Source organism: Lemur catta, chromosome 23 (genome assembly GCF_020740605.2).
Source record: "Lemur catta isolate mLemCat1 chromosome 23, mLemCat1.pri, whole genome shotgun sequence".
Taxonomy (NCBI): domain Eukaryota; kingdom Metazoa; phylum Chordata; class Mammalia; order Primates; family Lemuridae; genus Lemur; species Lemur catta.
In genome coordinates, this window is record NC_059150.1 from 7,448,096 (window position 1) to 7,467,565 (window position 19,470).

At 39.6% G+C, this 19,470-nt stretch overlaps 2 protein-coding genes across 4 annotated transcripts in view; both read left to right on the plus strand.

Annotated features, from left to right (window-relative positions):
* The window catches only part of PFKFB2 (6-phosphofructo-2-kinase/fructose-2,6-biphosphatase 2), a 24,715-nt gene extending 16,987 nt beyond the window's left edge, over positions 1 to 7,728 (plus strand). Inside the window, exon 15 of one of the 2 annotated variants that reach the window (XM_045536621.1) lies at positions 5,717 to 7,728. In XM_045536621.1, coding sequence (XP_045392577.1) covers positions 5,717 to 5,785 — 69 coding nt within the window. In that variant the 3' untranslated portion in view covers positions 5,786 to 7,728. The remainder of the gene's footprint in view (positions 1 to 5,716) is intronic. The other variant, XM_045536619.1, reaches the window with a different exon arrangement.
* Positions 7,729 to 9,762: 2,034 nt separating this feature from the next.
* Positions 9,763 to 18,922, plus strand: C4BPB (complement component 4 binding protein beta). Of its 2 annotated transcripts, none has more exons than XM_045536112.1 (7): positions 9,763 to 10,000; positions 10,534 to 10,707; positions 11,875 to 12,051; positions 15,731 to 15,824; positions 16,942 to 17,044; positions 17,623 to 17,780; positions 18,798 to 18,922. In XM_045536112.1, exons 1-6 carry the CDS (start codon positions 9,943 to 9,945, stop codon positions 17,770 to 17,772), a joined length of 756 nt encoding a protein of 251 aa, XP_045392068.1. In that variant the 5' UTR covers positions 9,763 to 9,942; the 3' UTR covers positions 17,773 to 17,780; positions 18,798 to 18,922. The 2 variants fall into 2 exon arrangements, with proteins under 2 accessions (XP_045392068.1, XP_045392069.1); XM_045536113.1 differs by having other exon boundaries at positions 10,537 to 10,707.
* The last annotated feature ends 548 nt before the right edge of the window (positions 18,923 to 19,470 follow it).

The following is a 19,470-nucleotide window of genomic DNA, read 5'->3' on the forward strand; positions in this document are numbered from 1 at the left end:
ACATCCACAGAATAATTGGGAGCTTGCAAGTGGACATAGGGTGAGAAATTTTGCCTCCTTTCCTGAAAAACAATCATAAGTCTTCGATGCCTTGAGGGAAGCTGGCTCTGAGGATGTGGGAAGTATCTTGGTTTGTGTTTTCAACTTGAAGAGCCAGGCGTGGGTCTTTTGGTATCTGTGGAGTAGGGTTCAGAAGAGTAGGGTGGTCTCTAGCTCTTGCAGGGCTCTTGCAGGGCAGTCATGTCTTTTCTCCAGTGGTTCCCAGGTTCTCTGTCAATCGCAGCAACTTTCCTGCCAAAGCCAGTGACCAGTGGGGCTGTTCAGGATGGAGTTAGGTTTAGGAGTCACCACTGATGTTTGAATTGCTCAAGGAAAAAGGCAGAGAAGAGTTCACTAAAGCTGCTTTTTATTTTCTAGTAATTTTTAGCACACTCTCCTTAAGTTTAAAAACAAAATTTTTCCTATATGAGCAATTTTTTTTAATATGGACAATTTTTTTTCCCCCAAATGTGGTAAAGCTTGATGGTGACTTTAATCTCTCTCATTGGAGTATTCTTGTGTTCATAAGGAGGAACTATCTCATAAAAGGAGTCTTTGGAACCCTATGTCTAGTTGTTGACGGTTTTCATTATCTGTTCATTTCTGTGGTTTCATTTTCTTTGTAGAGTTAAACAGGACATGCTTAGAGAAGGGATTCTTAGCCCCTTGGTAGTCCATGATGGCTTACTCTGTCTCCCAATTTTGCATGCAAAATGTATGAATATATGTACATTTTTCTGAGAGTCAAATTTAAAGTTCTCGTGATATTTTTAAAAGAGAGAGGTGTCTCCCCACCTTAAAGTTATCGGCTTATCTTTTAGAGATAACCGGTGACAACAAGTTAGCTATTTTCCAAGGATATTTTTGTTTTGTTTTGTTTTTGTTTGGTAATGGAAGACCTTTTGTTGTGGTTCTCATCCAGGAGTGTTCTTTAGAATCCCCTTTAGAACTTTTGAAACATAAACAGGCCTGTGTCCACCTTAGGCTTGATATTGATTCAAAATCTCTGAGAATGGGGTCTGGACATGCGTATGTTTCAATAGTTTCCCTGATGATTTGTAACCTAGGTTAAGAACTCCACCTTAGAAAGTTGGGTGGGAAAACACCGGAATAGTAGTTCCTGGGACAAAGCATCAACCTAGGAATTCTGAATTCCTTGTGGTTCTGAAAGGACAGTTCTTTGGAGGTATATATTATATTTGAGCAGATCTTAATATTAAATAAAGTAACACCATCCAAGGCAGGCTGCTGTGTTTTTGAGGATTATTCTAGGTTTTAGTCCCATCTTTAACCCTTTATATTGCAGGGTTAAAAACATCACTGAATTACATAATTGTCCTTGGCTAATAGCTGGGGATTTTAAGCACCCTGGAGAGAGGTACTGAGGCAGTACCTGCAGGATGATAAAGGTTGTCTTAACAGACAACTGACTCCCAACCCTGAGTCCTTTACTCTGTTGCAAGTACAATACCATGGCCAGTTTCCAAAGGCTGCTTGCCTAGATTCTTCTCAGAACTGCATCCAAGACATAAAGTAACCTGTTGTTCTGTTGAGATGTTACCTAATGTGTACTTAGTATCTTTGTTTGTGGGGCTTTGGGCTGGTGGGGCAGTGGTGGAGGAAGAACACACAGAAGTACAAGAACAGATCCTTGCCCTGAAGAAGATTATTTTAAGAGACAGGACATGTAATTTGTAACATGAACATTGGCAAAAGAACAACACACTACGTCTAGAAGTGCTGACTGTCACAGTGGTGTACAGATTGCTTCTCCTGACTTTTCTCTTATGGCCATAATACTAAAGGGGTTGACATGTGGGGATGCCCCCACCATTGCGAGAATGAGATGTGGTTTGGGGAATATGTGGCACTTTTACAAGGTCATCTTGTGTACCTTTGCTTGGAGGGTGACATCTGTAGCCCAAATAAGCATTCATCTTTTCTCCTGCTGCAAAGTGAGAATAATTCAGAGCTAATGAATGAGAAGAGGGAGCACTTTGATCTAAAGACTTTGGATTTATACTGTACCTACTCTTAGCGTGAGTGGCCTTCTCCAACAAACTAGCATTATGTTAACCTGTTATAAACCCCAGCATTAGAGACAGGTCACTGGGACGTTCATTCTGCCTCCCAACGTGCTGATTATTTCACCACTCTCCTGTGCTGTTTGCATCCCCCAGAGGAGGAGCTTTGGTGGTCTTATTATTCTCAGATAGGACAGGAAAAATTGGAATTTGACAAGGAAGATTTTCCACTTCCTTTAGTTTTTAGGTCAAGATCTTTTCAGAGAAGTTTAACAGAAAGAAGCCAGGAGAATATAGAATGGGAAAAAGCTCTTACTCCAAATTTTAGAGAAGTCTTACTTCCTATCCTTCCTTTCTAGGCCTTCTTCCCGCTTCTGTTACTTGGCTGTGTATTGGTAGCATATATACATTACTATGATCGTGTCTGTAGCACAAGTCCTCCAAAGACAAAATGGACTTCAGGGTACCCTTTGCTGAGGTTTTAAGTTTTGTTATGGGAGAAATAAGTGAAGACATTAGCATTTAATCTACTGGTATAAAATGGGGAAAGGAAAATTATTATCAATTCTTTTTTCTTGTTCTTGCTTCAAAACTGAATGAGGAAGTCCGTGACAGATTTGAAAGAGGAATCTAAAGCAGCCTTGGAGAACCTGCTTCTGTTCTATCTCCTAATCCCCAAATTGGAATTTAGCTCTTTCTTATTCTTTGTATTGCTCTGGTAAAAGGAATGGTTTTACCTTGATTTGGAAAGTAGAATAAGAAAACTCACATATTGTGCTAGGGATATACCCTGTATCATTGCTTCTGGTTTTAGTTGTTTGTTTCCCGAGTTAGGGATACTGTACATTTGCACTCCTAGATGGAATGGTTAAATATTCCTTGTTATTATCTGGGTAATCCTCTTTGCAACCCACATTTGATCTTTAGAGGCACTGGCATTTTGAAGAAACATATAGCTGTTTGGAAATAAATTCATTTTACGGTTTTTTGTGTATGTGTAGGAGATCTGAGAAACTCACTGGTGCTTAGGATGGCCAATGGACGAGGGAAAGAGTGTCTAGTAATTGAAAGAACTGTATCTGGTTTATGTAGTCTCACGCACATTCCATTGTCTTTGTCAAGCCCAGAAGCCATGCTGTTTGGTGTCAAGAAATTTGATAGATTTGCCCAGCTTTTCTAGTATATATTTTGACTTATATGTGTTTTAAAATATTTTTATTTTAAAAATTTGTAACAATTAAGTCAGGTTGAACATTGAGAAGTAGAACTCTGACTTCCCCTCAAGGTAACACACACATCAGAAGACTTAATGTATCCGGAAGTTGAATTTAGACTCATACTGTTTAGAAGACGGTCTCTAGTAGGCTGTCTGTGCTGGCTGACTGACAGACTCTAGTAAGGTCTCTGTGCTTCCTGACTGATAGACTAGTAGGATTTGTATGCTGACTCTATAGGATCTGTGTGCTGACTGACTGACAGACTCTAGTAGTGTCTGTGTGCTGACTGACTGATAGACTAGCAGGATCTAGGTGCTGTCTGACGGGCTCTAGTAAGGTCTATACATTGACAGTCTATCTGTTTTCTGACTGTACCAATTGGTAGTATATACACATTATTGTAATTTTCTGTCTATAGCGTGTGTCTTACAAAGAAAGGTACTAAGCACTCCATACATTTTCTTTATGGGGAAGTTCTGTACACTATGACTTTTAATAGACACTTCTTGTACTTTAGTGACAAAATTCTCATCATTTTGTTAAAGATAAAAGTTGTAATCACTTGTATAGTTTTTTATGAACTCAGCCAAGGGAATGCTGGTTAAGAGCCCGAAGTTGTTACCTCTACTTGAAGTCGTCTCATCCAGTCCCCGGCTTTGGGGCATGACTTCACTTACACCGTCCATTTCTGAACTGTCTGTGCCCTCAATTCACCCTGTTATGGAATGTAGCATTCCATTGGATAGTGCTGCTGTTTTTAGTCTGCCATGCATTTGGCTTTTACTCCTAATCTAATAAATAAAAATGCAAAGGAAATTTTGCATTCAAAAATGGATTTTAAGAGTTGGCAAAAGTATTCTTTCCAGTAATCCTTTCCCTGGATATCTGTGACCAAGATTTACCTACTCAGTGTTTTTGTATCTGAATTGCTTATGTACATTTTTTATTGTGTTGAAGTAACAAGATCAATTCATTCTGATACGGTGATGGTTTTGCTATGGCAAAAGCAAAGGACTGATCACAAACGGTGCCATTTGGAGGGGGGTGGAGTGGGGCTGAGCACCACAGGCTTGAATGGGAATGGGCTGGATCGGGAAGCCTAGAACTAGAGTTCTACTGTAAATTTCCTAGGCACAGCTCTGTTGAAAGTAGAGACATAAGTCTTTAGCAGCATTCTGATTTAATCTGGTGACTCTGATAACAGAATATGCCACTCAGATCCACTTAAGGTGTGTATAACTGTATTCAAAATGTGTTTTTGTGTGGGGGTGTGTGTGTAGAATGGGTAAATAAAATTGTTAAGTAACTTGAACCTATCAGAAGGCTCCTGGGTTTTTTGTTTTGTATTTTTGGTTTTGTTCCCCACCCACTCCCTACCCCTAAAACTTTGCCTGGTGCTGCACAACAAATGAGATGCAGGGAAGTTCTGTGTGTAATTGGAGTCCATGGTGTAGGCATGGCTCTCTTCTACCACCTTCTGGGGAAGATGGAAAGGACATTATGGAAAGCACATGAACTTTAGTAGTTGGCTCCTATATAAGAATTAAGAAAAAATTACATTTGACCATACTATGCAGTGACTCCCATTAGTGACAGGTAACTCATATTATCTATTATAAAGAAAAATTTTGGAGAGCTTTTAGAATTTAGTGGGATGTTGCTCCTAAAATATGACCTGCCTGTTTCTGAAGAGATTATGGCCAGTGGTATACAATGGGATTTAACTTCTGGTACGGGAAGTACAGGTGGGATTGTTTCATCATTCTCATGCCTTATTCCTTGTTACCCTAACAAGGACCAGGAGCTCATTAGAAATGCAGAATCTCAGGCCCCATCCCAGACATACTGAATCAGAATCTTCATTTTAACAGGATCACCAGGTGATTCATATGCACACTTAACATTTTAGGAACACGTTCTCGGGGGAAGAATTTCTCACAAGGTAAAACATTAGATCCCAGTTTATGGGAAGAAGTTGGTCCACTCTGATGACTGATTTCAGAATGAACTGCGGTGACTACAATGGCAGGGACCCTTCTCAGAAGCCAAGTAGCCCCTGACTACAGTGTCACTTTTTGGCATGGTCTTTTAGTTGATGTAGCCTATGTACTCTCCTTTTCCCTGAGGGACCCCAACTGCTTCTGCTTCATATCTTAGGTCTGTAGCTTATGGCCTAGGTCTAAAAGGAGCACCTGGTCCAACATGGTCACAGGGTCATCTTCTCAGGGAGGGAAGCCTGTGACTATGCCATTAGCATTTGCCTGACTCCCCTGACTGCCCCGTGCGTGTGCAGGCACAGCGGTGTGTTCACGCGTGTGTGTGGATGTGGGATGAGGGGTCGGGGACTGGGGTTGGGGCGGGATTCTGCTCTACTTTCTTTGTTCGTCCTTTGGTGGTGGTGTAATGGCTTTGTGTCTCTTCCCCTCTGGCTCCTAGGCAGCAGACAACAAACTGGCAATGCACAGACGCCCGTCTGCCGCAGCCCTCACATTGCTTTCCAGTTGATGTGGCGGCCCGGGCCACACCTCTCCGAGGGACTGGGATCTGCTGAAAAGCTTGGGATGTCAGCTCCACAGAGGCTAGAACAGGAAGTTAAGTTGGTACTGGACATTTGGGGCCACCAAAATGAGGCCTGGAAAAACATCACCACACCTCCTCCCCTCTCGCCTAATGGGAATATCCGTTACATTGAAAAACTTAACATCCCTGTGCCTCAAAACATTTAACAGCCTGAACTGATTAGTTTGTATCATCTCTTTGCTGAGTTTGGCCCACGTTGGCCAATCTCTTTCTGTTTAGACATTTAACATGCTACCTATGACTATCCACATCCCCCGTTGGCTATTCTTTGCCTAAAGTGCAAATGCACCTCTCAGTTTCCAAGTGAGAGGACCGAACTCCAGAAAGCCTTTTCTGTGTGGTGAGAGCTGGTCTCTTGCATCCATTCCAGGCGAGCAGGCTACGGTCCCACACACATACGCTAGCAGTCACCTTCTGCCGCATTGGAAACAAAGGACTAATCACCAGGTGAATGGAGGGTGTCTGAGAAATTCAGTCCCTGGAACATCTCTTCTGCAGTGACGGAAGAACAGTGTCCGTAGCAACCTTTTCGTTTAGAGAGGTTTTTCTTGTTCCAGGCCCTTCAGGGCAGGATCTGACTGCAAGACTCCCCTAAATAGGTACCCACCTTCTAAGTTCTCTTTTGTAGCTACTGCATTTTCTACGTGATGCATGTGCCTCTCGTAGCTGAAGACTGGGCTGACTTAATTCTCCTGAGTGGTTGGGAGTACGGACTGGAGAGAAAAGTAAGGTACCATTTACATCCCATGAAGAAGTAAAGAAGGCTCCTTGGGATCAACTGTATCGGGGAGGCTTTTGGTTTCAAAACAGGTGGAAGGAGACATCCCCTTCCGCTGGATCTGTCACCACGATGTGGTGTCTAACAAAGCCGTGACTGCATCTTCAAGAGGAGCAGGCTTCTGAAGCCTGACTCTTAGCTAGCTGTCACTGTTGTGGTCAACTGGTCTCTCGTGTAAAACTTGGGGGGAGCCGGGGAGAACCAAGGCCTCAGTGCATTAGTCACTTGGTTTCCCTTACGGATAAACCAGATAACTCTTCCCTACATCAGTGACCGTCAGATGTGCAAGTATGTCTCTGTTAATGCGATTTTAACATGTCACCACTCCTGAAGGAGAGTGTGGGATCCCCAAAGGATATTATATCTTGCAAGCAAAAAAGAATAATATGTTTTTAGCTTTAAAAAATTTTTCTTTTCTTTTTCACTCAAATGCCCGCTTGCTGGGCAAAAGGGTGAGTAGCAAAAAAAAGTAATGACATGCAGCTTCCCCCAAATGGTTCTTTTATACTGTGGGTGATACAAGACTCTGTAACCTAAGAGTGATGAGCTGGGCTGCGGGCAGTTCAGCATCTAGAAACTAGGAGCTTATTTTATACACACACAGCTGCCTTGAGAAAGGCTCCTTCCTGCTCTGTAGCAGGTGATTTTCACATGGCTGCTTCTAGCATGCTGTACTGTAATGATTTTGTTCTTGTGATGTGGGTTTCTCTCTGCATCTAAATATACTGTCTTGATGATCAGACAATGTTTTTATTTAGTTATTTATTCTGTCCATGGAAGACATTTCTGAGTCTGCATATCACCGTTTGCATGTATTTAATCAGAATGTAATGTAATTTATATTGTCAGTTGTTTTGGTAGAAATTTAGATAGCTTGAGCTTTTAAGTCGAATGTCATAGTATTACCTTAAGTTAAATTTCCAGAATATGGATATCTGTCTTCTGTAAAAGGCTAATAACGATATTAATGGATGGGGAAGTTTTTTGAATACTTTTTTTCCTCATTGATTTTTATTATAAATATAAACCAAGAGATCCATTTTTCTGGCTGAACGTTTATCTCCTGGATAAATAAAGTCATGCTAAAATATGTGAGTAATATGCATTGTTTTTGTAATAAGAAAATATAATAAAAGTTATTTTTAATTAAAAAATGCAATTAATTTTTAAGATCATACACAAAAGGAGATAACTTTTGGTACATTATATGCACACAATATTAATAACATTATCCAAAATATGTTTGAAATCTCTATTCCTCAAATTCTTTGTTGAACAAGTTGTAGGATTTTAATGGTTCCTCATTAATCAATGAGTCGAATATAATTTTTGACACATTCAGTTTATATTTACATGAGTATCATGTTTTTAACTTTTTGAAAATCATACTTTAGAAGGTGCTTACATGATAGAAATTTACATATTGAGAAAAGATAAAATATGAAAAAAATAAGGCAGTATACAATAAATGATAAATGATAAGTGTGGATTTCGGGGGCTGTTGTAGACTTTCTGGATGACTGTATTTTTAAAATTTATTTCTGCATTTCCTTTATTCATTTAAGCGGACAACTCTGCTTTGCAATATGGGACACAGTGGAAGGGAGTAGAAACACAAACGAGGCACAAACCCCGTCTTAGAGTTAACTGCTTGTTGTGGGAATATTTGGGAGGAAGAAAACTTTCCTCTCTTATATTCAGTGACTGGGACCTGTGGATTAAATTAACAAAAGACAGATGAACAGGAGAGAAAAAACAGTTTATTTACAGATGCAGTGTAAATCCATGTGGGAAAACTCAGTGATGAGTAACTGAAAGGGTTGGTTAGAATCTGGGGCTTACCATCTTACTAGGTGCAGGGGAGCAGCAGAAAGGCACTTGTAGGAAAACCAGATGACTTTTTGGAAAGATGAATGGGTTTTCAGGAGAACAAACAGGAAATAAGAGTGTTTCTAATAGTGTTTGTCTATAGAAGTATGAGTGTCTTCTGTCTCCTTCAGGGCCATGAAATTCTCCCAGAGAAGGAATTTGGGATAAGTTTTACCCACGTTTTCCCCTCTGGGAGTGGACCTGCCCTGAAGAGGAATTTATGGCAACCTTATTTCCCAGAAGCTGTTGCCTTTAGTCAGATAAGAGAAGCCAAAGAAAGCTTTTTTCCCCCCTGCATCATTGAATCTCAAGTGTCTCCAGCTTAAAATAATCTTTACGCCAAAGCGGCATATTTGGGGGTGGCATATTCTGATTCCCTTCAGAAGGAGGACAGAAAACAAATCATTACAACATAATAACAATGGTTACAAAAGAGAATAACATTTGAGACCTTACTGTGTCCTTAGATGCTTTATATTTATTATTTTAATAAAACCTAAAATTTTGTAGGAATTTTAACCCAATTTTATAATTAGAGCACAGAGAACCAACTAAGTGCTGTAATAGTCATGAACAACATGCTATGGGAGCCCCAGAGCAATTTTACATGTTTTAATTCCGAAGACCAAAGCATTCCCTTTACCTCTCTCTCCATTCATTTGATTAACTCTGGCCTCAGGCCAAATCCTGCCATAGGAAGAGCCACCAAGTGGGAAGCCTGGCATAGGCCTGGCAAATAAGGATAATGTGTCTCTGCAGGGCTTTGAAGCTCTCAGGTTTGGAATCAGTCAGGACCAGCTGCTTGCTGGGAAGCCACAGATCTGGAGGGACAGAGGCAGGTAAGATTAGTTTATTCCTTTGAGCTTTTCAGTCTTCAGTGCTGCTTACAGCCTTAGGAGATCTGGTATTTGGGAGAAGGGGATGAAGTAGCATCCGGAGGTGGAGCTTACCTAGGAAAGCACAAGGGAACAGTACCCTGTTCTCTTCCCCCATTGCTGGCGAGAATTGCAGAAGGTGGACTGTGAACACGGGCAAATATTGACAAGTCAAGGTCATGGCAAGACCATCTGGCCCACATCTGTTGGGGAAGGATAAACCTGCAGTTCAAAAAGACTGGTCAACTGGATTTGCATTCCCAGAAACTGGGAAATTTCTGAAACTGAGTTTTAAACCTGGCAGCTCTTTTGCCCTTCCTTTGTATCTTTGCAAAGTCTCTTGTCATACAGCTTCCTTGCTGCTGTTCTTATTTCCTGTTGTAGGATTTTTTTTTTTTTTTTTTTTTTGCATTTTGTCCAGAAAGGGGAAATCAATATAACCTCTTCTCTAGGAGGGAGGTGGTTGGTCTGGCCTTAAGCGGGGTTAGAAGATCATTTCACTCTAAAGCAGGTGTCTGGGCTGGGTTAATTCCAGCCTGGGTCAAGTAATTGATCACCAGATGTTTTTTCGGTTTGTGTGCTCTCTTGTGGTTGTGTGGCTGATTTCTGCTTCAGACGGTACGTATGCTTTCCTTAAACTCAGCTTACAAGGCATTTGATATCAGTTTGTAGAATTCTGTCTAGAGTTTTAATGAAATTTAAATTTATGATATTTCTTTTGTTGAAAAATCTCAAATGACCAATGCTCTGTGCTCAATAATGTCTTAGTATGTATTTAATGATGATCCTGGTCTGGGTGGCTATGGTTTATCTTCCCTTTCTGTTCTGGGAGCCAAAAACAAAAAATCACCAATTTCAAAATCCTAAGAAGTCTTGCCTGTAATAAACTCCAGGACTGCTATTTGGGAAGGGGATTGTTTGTTTAGGAGTGGACAACTTGTGGTTGAGTTTGAGTGAAATCCTGTTATTCTTTTGGAAGTAAAACTTTGGAAATCCTTGGAAAGGGAGGGACATGGATGGACATGGACACGGAAGAGGACAGGAGTCAAGAGCAATAATCCAGCAAAAGGACACTTGGATGGAGGCATCCAAGAAGGGCTTCCTTACAGCACATGCTATGCCAAGTGAATCTGTTTTCTTTTTCCTTCTAGCAGAGAGCTGTTCGGAACCTCCCCCAGTGGACAATAGCATATTTGTTGCAAAGGAGGTAGAAGGACAGATTCTGGGGACTTACCTTTGTATTAAGGGCTACCACTTGGTGGGAGAGAAAACCCTTTCTTGCAATGCCTCTAAGGAATGGAATGGCCCCACTGCTAAATGCCGCTGTAAGTTGGATCTGTCTGCTTCTTTGCCCAAATTGTCATCTCGTTATATTCTTTCACGTACTACTTCCTGTAGGCCATGTTAAAACCTTATAAGAAAAAAAACTTTCAATTTCTAAGAGTCCACTTTTAAAGCACTCTAGTGGTGCACTCTGGTGGTACCTTCTCTTGGAAGGTACATGATCAGCTCTTGATCAGTATTAATTTAGCTGAATTAATAGAATCAATTATACCTACAAGAAGGAAATATTTTTTTCCATATATTAAAACTACTTTTCTTGGTATAATTTGTTTAATCTTACACTGATTTAAATTTTTTATAGTATGGAAAATTTAAAATATATACAAAAGACAGAAGAGTCAAGTTAATTCATATATAGTCATCACATAGTTTCATTAATTATTAACACATGACTAATCTTGTTTCATCTATATCCTCACTTTATTATTTTGAAGTAAGTATATCATATCATTTTATTTCACCCATCATAAAACCTTTGAACTGGGGAAAAATTATGTTCTCAATTTACAAATGTGATACTGAGATCCAACTGCTTAAGGTTATGAATCTCATTTGTGGTATTCTCTATAGAGATGAGAATAAGGAGTCCATATCCTATTTATTATTACTGTTTTTAAGAATAGCTGCATTGGGTTCTCCTGTATACCTATAGTAAAGCACACCAATATTGTTATCCTTCATTCATATGACCAAATTCACGTTCCTCTGCATTCTCTCCTGTTTTTCCACATCATAGGAAAAAAACAAAACAAAATGAAAAATGCTAAATGTATATTTGGCTTGATGAAAGGGAAGGAAAGACTTGCCTCAAACATAGGCTCAAGAATTTTGAGCCATGCTTAACATAACATGACAATAAACATGCTATTGGTAATTTCTACTTAAGTGCTTAAGTACTTTTAGTAAATTCAATTGCCGATTCATATCATTCTTGTGCATGACTAAGATCTTTCCTGCCATACTTAGGTCAGCCTCCTCTTTTCTCATCCTATATTGATATAGTTTAGTACCATGTACCTGGCCCTATTAAAAATGTGCAGTTTTAGCTCTAATTTTCTATTTTCTCACTGAAGACTGAGGAAGTCTGGCTTTTGCTGTGATAAGCTTCCGCCTTGCCCTTTCAGCTTACTGCTTGTTTTCTTCTTCAGTGGGCCACTGTCCTGACCCTGTGCTGGTAAACGGTGAGTTCAATTCTTCGGGGCCTGTGAATGTAACTGACAAAATCACGTTTAAGTGCAATGACGACTACATCCTCAAGGGCAGCAATTGGAGCCAGTGTCTAGAGGACCACACCTGGAAACCTCCCTTTCCCATCTGCAAAAGTAGTAAGTACCAAAGAAACAATCGCAACCCCCTGGGATGCTGACTCCTAGACATTTGCAACATCCCTGTGGTGTTTTCCTTTTTTTTTTGTTCCTGTGAAGGGCTTAGGATCTAGCTGATAGCCAAGAAACAAGTGGAGCTCACAGAACTAAACCTCAACTCAAGTGATATATTCCAGTGAAATGAACAGCGATGAAATGAACAACACCTTTTTCTTTTTCAAGTAGGATTGCTGTCCTACTACGTTTAATGCTGGGTAGTTTAGGGCATTGACTATTTTATTTTTTAATTTCAAGATAGTGATTTAAAGTTTTTATTTGAAAATTACACACCAAAAAAAAAAAAAAATCGAGAGGGGAGAAAAAAGACTGTAACTCATCCACTGCAAAATTATCTACAACAAGAAGTGAAAGTCCCTCTTTCTATCACTACAATATATCTGTCTCAGAGGTAACCAATTGGATGTGTTTATTTCATGCCTTTTCTTATGTTTATGCAGACATTTAGAACAAACATGCACAAATAATATGTTTACATTAAATAAGCATTGTGTGTATGTATATGCCTATAAAAATGGGACCTTGCTATACATATATTTAAGTTATTTTATTTATAACAATATATGTGCACATTTTCCAGACCCATACATATATCTCTATTGCTTGTTTTTAAATAATTGCATGGAGGTATGCCATAATTTATTACACATCTCTCATATTGATGGACATTTATTTATTTCCATATTTTTGCTATTAAGAACAATGCCAAAATGAATTACTTACACACACACACACACACACACACACACATGCATATCCTTATATCTGTTATTATTTCTAGAGGATAGATTCCTAGAATGATTTCTAGGTCACAAGATGTCATTATTTGAAGAATATATTTAAAATATTCAAGAAATTCTACTAAAAATTTTAATACATACTTGGTTACAAAATAAATGTTGAAAAATCAATGGTATTACTTTCTATTAATAATTATTAGTTGAATACTGAAATATAAAAGTAATTTCATTTGCAAGATATATGTGAAAATTTACTGAAGGACATAAAACAAGACTTTACTTAAAAAGAGATATTCCATGATCTTGAATGGGCAGACTTAGTATTACAATGCAGTCCTCACCATAATTTTAAATTTAAAAAATATGAAACAAAACATTAATTTTAAAATTTATCTGGAAAAGTACATATCTAACATTGCAAATTGATTTTTTTTGGAAAATGATGAGTAATGTATATATTTTTCTGAATTGCAGGGGAGGAAACACATTATTAGATAGTAAAATATAGGCCGGGCGCGGTGGCTCACGCCTGTAATCCTAGCTCTGGGAGGCCGAGGCGGGTGGATCGCTCGAGGTCAGGAGTTCGAGACCAGCCTGAGCAAGAGTGAGACCCCGTCTCTACTAAAAATAGAAAGAAATTATCTGGCCAACTAAAAATATATATACAAAAAAAATTAGCCGGGCATGGTGGCTCATGCCTGTAGTCCCAGCTACTCGGGAGGCTGAGGCAGTAGGATCGCTTAAGCCCAGGAGTTTGAGGTTGCTGTGAGCTAGGCTGATGCCACGGCACTCACTCTAGCCCGGGCAACAAAGTGAGACTCTGTCTCAAAAAAAAAAAAAAAAAAAAAGATAGTAAAATATACCACAAGTATAAGCAAAATAGCATTAAAATGTCAAATTATAAGTACTATAATTAATATGCCATTAAAATAGCAATGTATAGGTACAGATAAGTAAAAGAGTTTGCTTTAAATCTGGAGGAAAAGTCTGTATTCAGTGGTAATGTGATAATTATTTATTTGGAAACAGACTTAGGGCTCTAACTCACACCATAGTAAAAATATATTCCAAATGGATACATATATATATAAAGATAAAAAAGAAAAATTATTATATCATTAAAAGAAAACATGAGAGAGTTTATATATTATCTTGGGATGGGAAAAGACTTCCTAAGCAGTAACATAAAACTCAAAAGTCATAAAGGAAGAAAATGGACAGATTTAACTAAATTTTTAAAATAAAAACTTCCATATATAAAAGATATCAAAAAAAATGAAGGATAACAGAGTCTTGGAGAAAATATTTGATGGTTAAAGAGTTCATCTTTTTAATATACAAAGAGCCCCTAGAAATCAGTGAGGAAAAGACAATCCAATAAAAAAAATGGGAAAATTGTGTAAGGATAGCCAATTCCAAAATTATGACCCCCAAATGGTGTTTCTATTCCCAATTTTATGAAAGAATATTGAACATTACTAATAATTACAGAACTAGAAATTAAAATTAGATGCAAATATTTTATTGATCAGAGTAGCAAAAAATGAAAAGATCAATTTCATCTAGTATCACTCAGGCTCTGAGGAAACAGCCATTTTTGTCAGTGAGAGTATAAAGTAATGTCATGCATTGGATGTATTTTGGCAGTAGCTTTTAAAATAATAAAGAAAGGCAGTTTAAATCGCAAATGACATATGCTCTTTTTTTTTTTTTTTTGAGACAGAGGCTGGCTCTGTTGCCTGGGCTAGAGTGAGTGCCATGGTGTCAGCCCAGCTCACAGCAACCTCAAACTCCTGGGCTCAAGCGATCCTCCTGCCTCAGTTCCCGAGTAGCTGGGACTACAGGCATGCGCCACCATGCCCGGCTAATTTTTTTATGTATATATATATATATTTTTAGTTGTCCAGCTAATTTCTTTCTATTTTTTTAGTAGAGACAGGGTCTCGCTCTTGCTCAGGCTGGTCTTGAACTCCTGAGCTCTAACGATCTGCCCACCTCGGCCTCCCAGAGTGCTAGGATTATAGGCATGAGCCACCACACCCGGCCTGCTTATGAGTACTTTGATATATAACTTTCTGTATAGATCTTTGTGTGTGACTGCGTTTTTAAAAAGTATATATTATGCATGCTCTTTTGTGATTTGCTGTTTTTACTCAACCATTTGTTTTGAACACCTTTATGTAAATACACATCTACATAATCATTCTTCATTTAGCCTTTAATCTTGACTAACATATTTAACCTCATACAATCTCAGAGTTGAAAGGGACCTTAGAGATAATGTTATTTAACCTGCTTATCTTATATTTGAGAAGGAAAGTCAAGAGAGGCAGAATGGCTTTTTCAGCACCATATGGTTAGCGAAGGAGCCAAAATCAAAACTGACAACTCCCAGTACCTTGTCCAACTCTCCTTCCGCAACTCCACAAACTCATCCTCTTCCCTCCCAGTTCTGTTCTCCCTTTTTTTCTGAAGCTCTCATATGTCACAGCTCTGTCCCACAGGGGATGTCAGCCTTCCTTTGAGCTCACATCCTTTATCTCCTGACTCAGGAAGTTATTTCTTCTGCCTTCACCTATGGTCTAATATTTCTTTTCGTGTACATTTAAACGAGCATCTCTGCAACTTAAACTTTCTTTCCTTGAGCTCCTCTGGCCGGTCAGAAAGGACTCCCAAATCCCTGATAACGGAGAGGATGAGCCAGGGGAGGGGTCTCTCCCAGGGACAAATATGATTGTGATGAGAAGGAAATGAACGGAGAGCGTGTCCCCGGATCCCACGTGTGCAGTTGTGAAGATGCCGGTGCTGGTGCAGTTGCACTTAGCAGGTGCTGTCCACGTCCCTGGCCCTCACACTGTCACTCCTGTACTCCCTTCTCTCAGGAGACTGCGGCCCTCCTGGGAATCCACCTCACGGCTATTTCAAAGGAAATGATTTCACTAGAGGATCTACCATTACTTACTACTGTGAAGAGGGGTGAGTGCACACCGCCTTTCAGATGCGAGATCTTGCCCCTTGGCTGCATCCTTTGGGGGAACAATCCGGTCTATGCCCACCTGCGTCCCTGGATTTCCTACTGTTTCGGGATTCTGAGCTCATTCTGATTTTGAGAGCCGCTTCAGTCCACTGCTAGCTCTCCCCAATCTCTGGAAGACAGGCTTATCCTGTTAAAGGATCCTATTTATCCTGATGAAAGTGTCACTTTCAGTTAAGACAAGGAGAAAGTATTGAAAATATATGTGTTTCTGAAGAAACAGAACAACAACAACAACAACAAAACAGCCAAAAACATTAAAAAAATACGGAGGTGCAGAAATACAAAGACTTAGAGTATAAACCCTTAAAGCATCCTAATTAAAGTCTAACCTTAATTTAGACTTCCTGGCCACCCACCTGACAGAGCTTCTAGCCTTTTCTTTCCCTTGCCTCAATCTCACTAGCTCAGAGTCACCTGGCCTCCCTGGAGTTTCCATCTCATTATACACCTCCAACAGACTTTGCAGTCAATGCTCATGTTTTTCTGATTAAAAACTCTTGCTCCTTTTTAGCCTATTCACTAAGATTTATTTGAGGGGAGTTTCTAACTTTCTACTCCTTTTTAGAGTTTAGACAACAGATGCCTTCTTAGATTACTGAATGATAAAATGCTTCTTCCCTTGCTCTCCCCACCAAAACACTGTGTGCATCAACACACTGAGTCAGAATTTCTCACTTCTCTCTTTTATGGGTTGACTCATCACTTGGATCTGCCCTACCCTCCAAGAGAGTGTTTTTACTTTATATTTTTCACACATCGTTGCCAGATGTGTTGGTTTACAGTGTGTATTTTTGATACCTTCAATGAATTCATTCAGAAGTTTTACGCAAGGAAGGACTTAACACCCAGTATCATTGCTGCTATGCCTTCCAGCTCTGCTGACCTTTTGAGGGTGTGCAGGCTGACAGCTGGTGACCCCATCGCCTGCAGGACCAAGGTGGCTGGGGGCCACTGGCTCACAAGCCCCTCTGTGTCCTCTCTCCCTCCCTTCCTTGGGCATAATGAATTTGATGAGTCTTCTGCAATCTTTTTTTGCTGTTAATAATTTCTGTTCAGGTACCACTTAGTAGGCACGCAGGCCCAGCGTTGCGTGGACGGGGAGTGGAGCAGCGCACTTCCATCCTGTGAAGCTCCGCGGACCGAGTTGGAGAAGGCATTTGTAAGTAGGAGGCTCATGTCTGTCCTATGAACAGCTGTGTCTCTGGGGCCTGGCATCGCTGCTGGCACGTGCTCCATAAATATCTGTTCAGTGTGGGATGTTTTTGAATGAGTTGGCCTTGGCCTGATTACAGAATGGGAAGGCGCTCATAAACTATTAACTGACATTTTTATATATGGAAGTTCCTGTTCACCACCATTGTCACAAATGCCTCGTAAGACCCTGTTGGCGGGAGTTGTCTTGTGTGCCTTAGACAGCAAAGTACACAAACTCAGTGCCTGAGATTTGCAAGTACTGCCGTGAAAAAGTCTCTGAAACTCTTCTAGGCTCCAAAAAGCACCGAACAGATCCGTTTTCATTGAGACTCTTCTTTTAGTTCATATTACGGGGATAGTATTAAGAAGTATACTTAAGCCAGAAAATGTAGGTGATTCATCCTGCTGAAGACCCAGATCTTTCCTTAAGCTGGCCTGGGTCTGAGTCCCCATTCAGGGACCTTAACTGCTGCTCCCTGGCTTCAGAGTGTATAGCTGGGTCTCAGCCTGTAAGTTGTGACTTAAAGATTTTTTTTTCTTCAGCTTGCCTTTCAGGAGAGTAAGGACCTTTGCAAAGCTGCAGAAAACTTCATGCAACAATTAAAGAAATGTAACTTGACAATGGAAGAACTAAAATATTCTCTGGAATGGAAGAAAGCTGAGTTGAAGGGAAAAATGTCACATTGTAGCTGAACAGACTGGTAATAGTAATACATCTATGAATAAATTTTCCTCTTGGTTCTGAAATTGGTTTCAGATTTGTCTCTTACTGGGCTCAAATCCAAGTGCATAGTAACCAACTGCAGTTGTATAATGTACTTTGTGTGTGTGTGTGTGTGTGTGTGTGTGTGTGTGTGTATGTATTGTTCTTGGAATGTGAAAAAACCAAGAGTGGTGGTTGTCTGTTTAAGACAAGAATTACTAACATATTAATGAGGAGTGGAGGGTTTAATTTCCTGTCTGTAAGGAGAATGGGGAAGCTTGGATCTCAGGTAAAAGTGTATGTCACATTTTAATATGAGATACGAATTATGAGGCAAAAATTAACTAAAATTTATGAGGCAAAAATTAGCCTCCCATTTTGGGAAAATAGGTTCAAAACAGCTACATCCTTAAAATGACTCACTGAGACAGAAGTTGAGTTGTTTCCCTTGAGTTTTACTTCATATGTGCCCATGAGTGTTGAACAATTAGTTTCAATTTAATAGTGGCTGCATGTGGTGTTTGTTTTTCCATTCTTGTGATACTTCACTTAGAAGAATGGTCTCCAGTTCCATCCAAGTTGTTACAAAAGGTATTAGTTCACCTTTTTATGGCTGATAGTACTCCATGGTGTATATATACCACATTTTATTAATCCACTCATGTATTAATGGGCACTTGGGTTGGTTTCACATATTTGTGATTGTGAATTGTGCTGCTATAAACATTTGATTGCAAGTGTCTTTTTGACAAAATGACTTTTTTTCCTTTGAGTAAATCCCCAGTAGTGACATTGCTGGATCAAATGGTAGGTCTAACTTTAGTTCTTTGGGGTATCTCCATTCTGCTTTATATTAGGTTTGTTCTAGGTGGGAACCTGAAAAGTATATATAGGACAGAATGTGGTTAACGCAAAAACTTAGGCTTGTAAAACAATAGCTGCAGGAATCTGGAGAGTTCAGACGTTGTAAATCTAACAGACCTCTACAGCCAACATTCCTTTTCCCCCCCAATAGGGACGAAGTTTACCTCTCCCTCTCTTTCCTGATAAGAACGACACTGGAGCTGAAGGATGGATGTGACTGGGGCAGGAATCATAGGAGCTGGTTGTTTGAAAAAGAATTAATTACAAGCAGCTGTTCTGGCCCATTTACTCCCCCTGGAGAAACCCTCTATAAAACCCAAGGCTCTCCCCTTTTCTCTTGTAGACATTTTTTTCACCTCCACCCATCTGTACCCAGATGCTCAAAATAAACAGCATTTTGCTACACATTAGCTTCATGTGTCTACTTCTCGGCTCTGGACCTAACAGTTTCCATAGAGGTTGTACTAGTTTGCAGTCCCACCGGCAGTCTGTAAATGTTCCTTTCTCTCCACATCCATGCCAGGATCTGTTGTTTTTGGACTTTTGATAAAAGCCATTCCCACTGGAGTTAGGTAATATCTCATGGTGGTTTTGATTTTCATTTCACTGATGATTAGTGATGTTGAGCACTTTTTCATATGAGTGTTGGCCATTTGTCTATCTTCTTTTGAAAAGCTTTTGTTCATATCTTTTGCCCACTTTTTAATGTTTGTTTGATTTTTTTTCTTGCTGATTTGTTTGAGTTCTTTATAGATTCTGGTTATCAGCCCTTTATCAGATGTATGGCATGCAAATATTTTCTCCCATCTGTACTTTGTCTATTC

Excerpts from the sequence above, each read along its gene's own strand:
- C4BPB (XM_045536112.1), top strand. The coding sequence starts at position 9,943 with ATGTTTTTTCGGTTTGTGTGCTCTCTTGTGGTTGTGTGGCTGATTTCT. Across the intron at positions 10,708-11,874 it reads CCCCACTGCTAAATGCCGCT|TGGGCCACTGTCCTGACCCT; the intron begins GTAAGTTGGATC and ends TTTCTTCTTCAG. Across the intron at positions 15,825-16,941 it reads ACTTACTACTGTGAAGAGGG|GTACCACTTAGTAGGCACGC; the intron begins GTGAGTGCACAC and ends ATTTCTGTTCAG.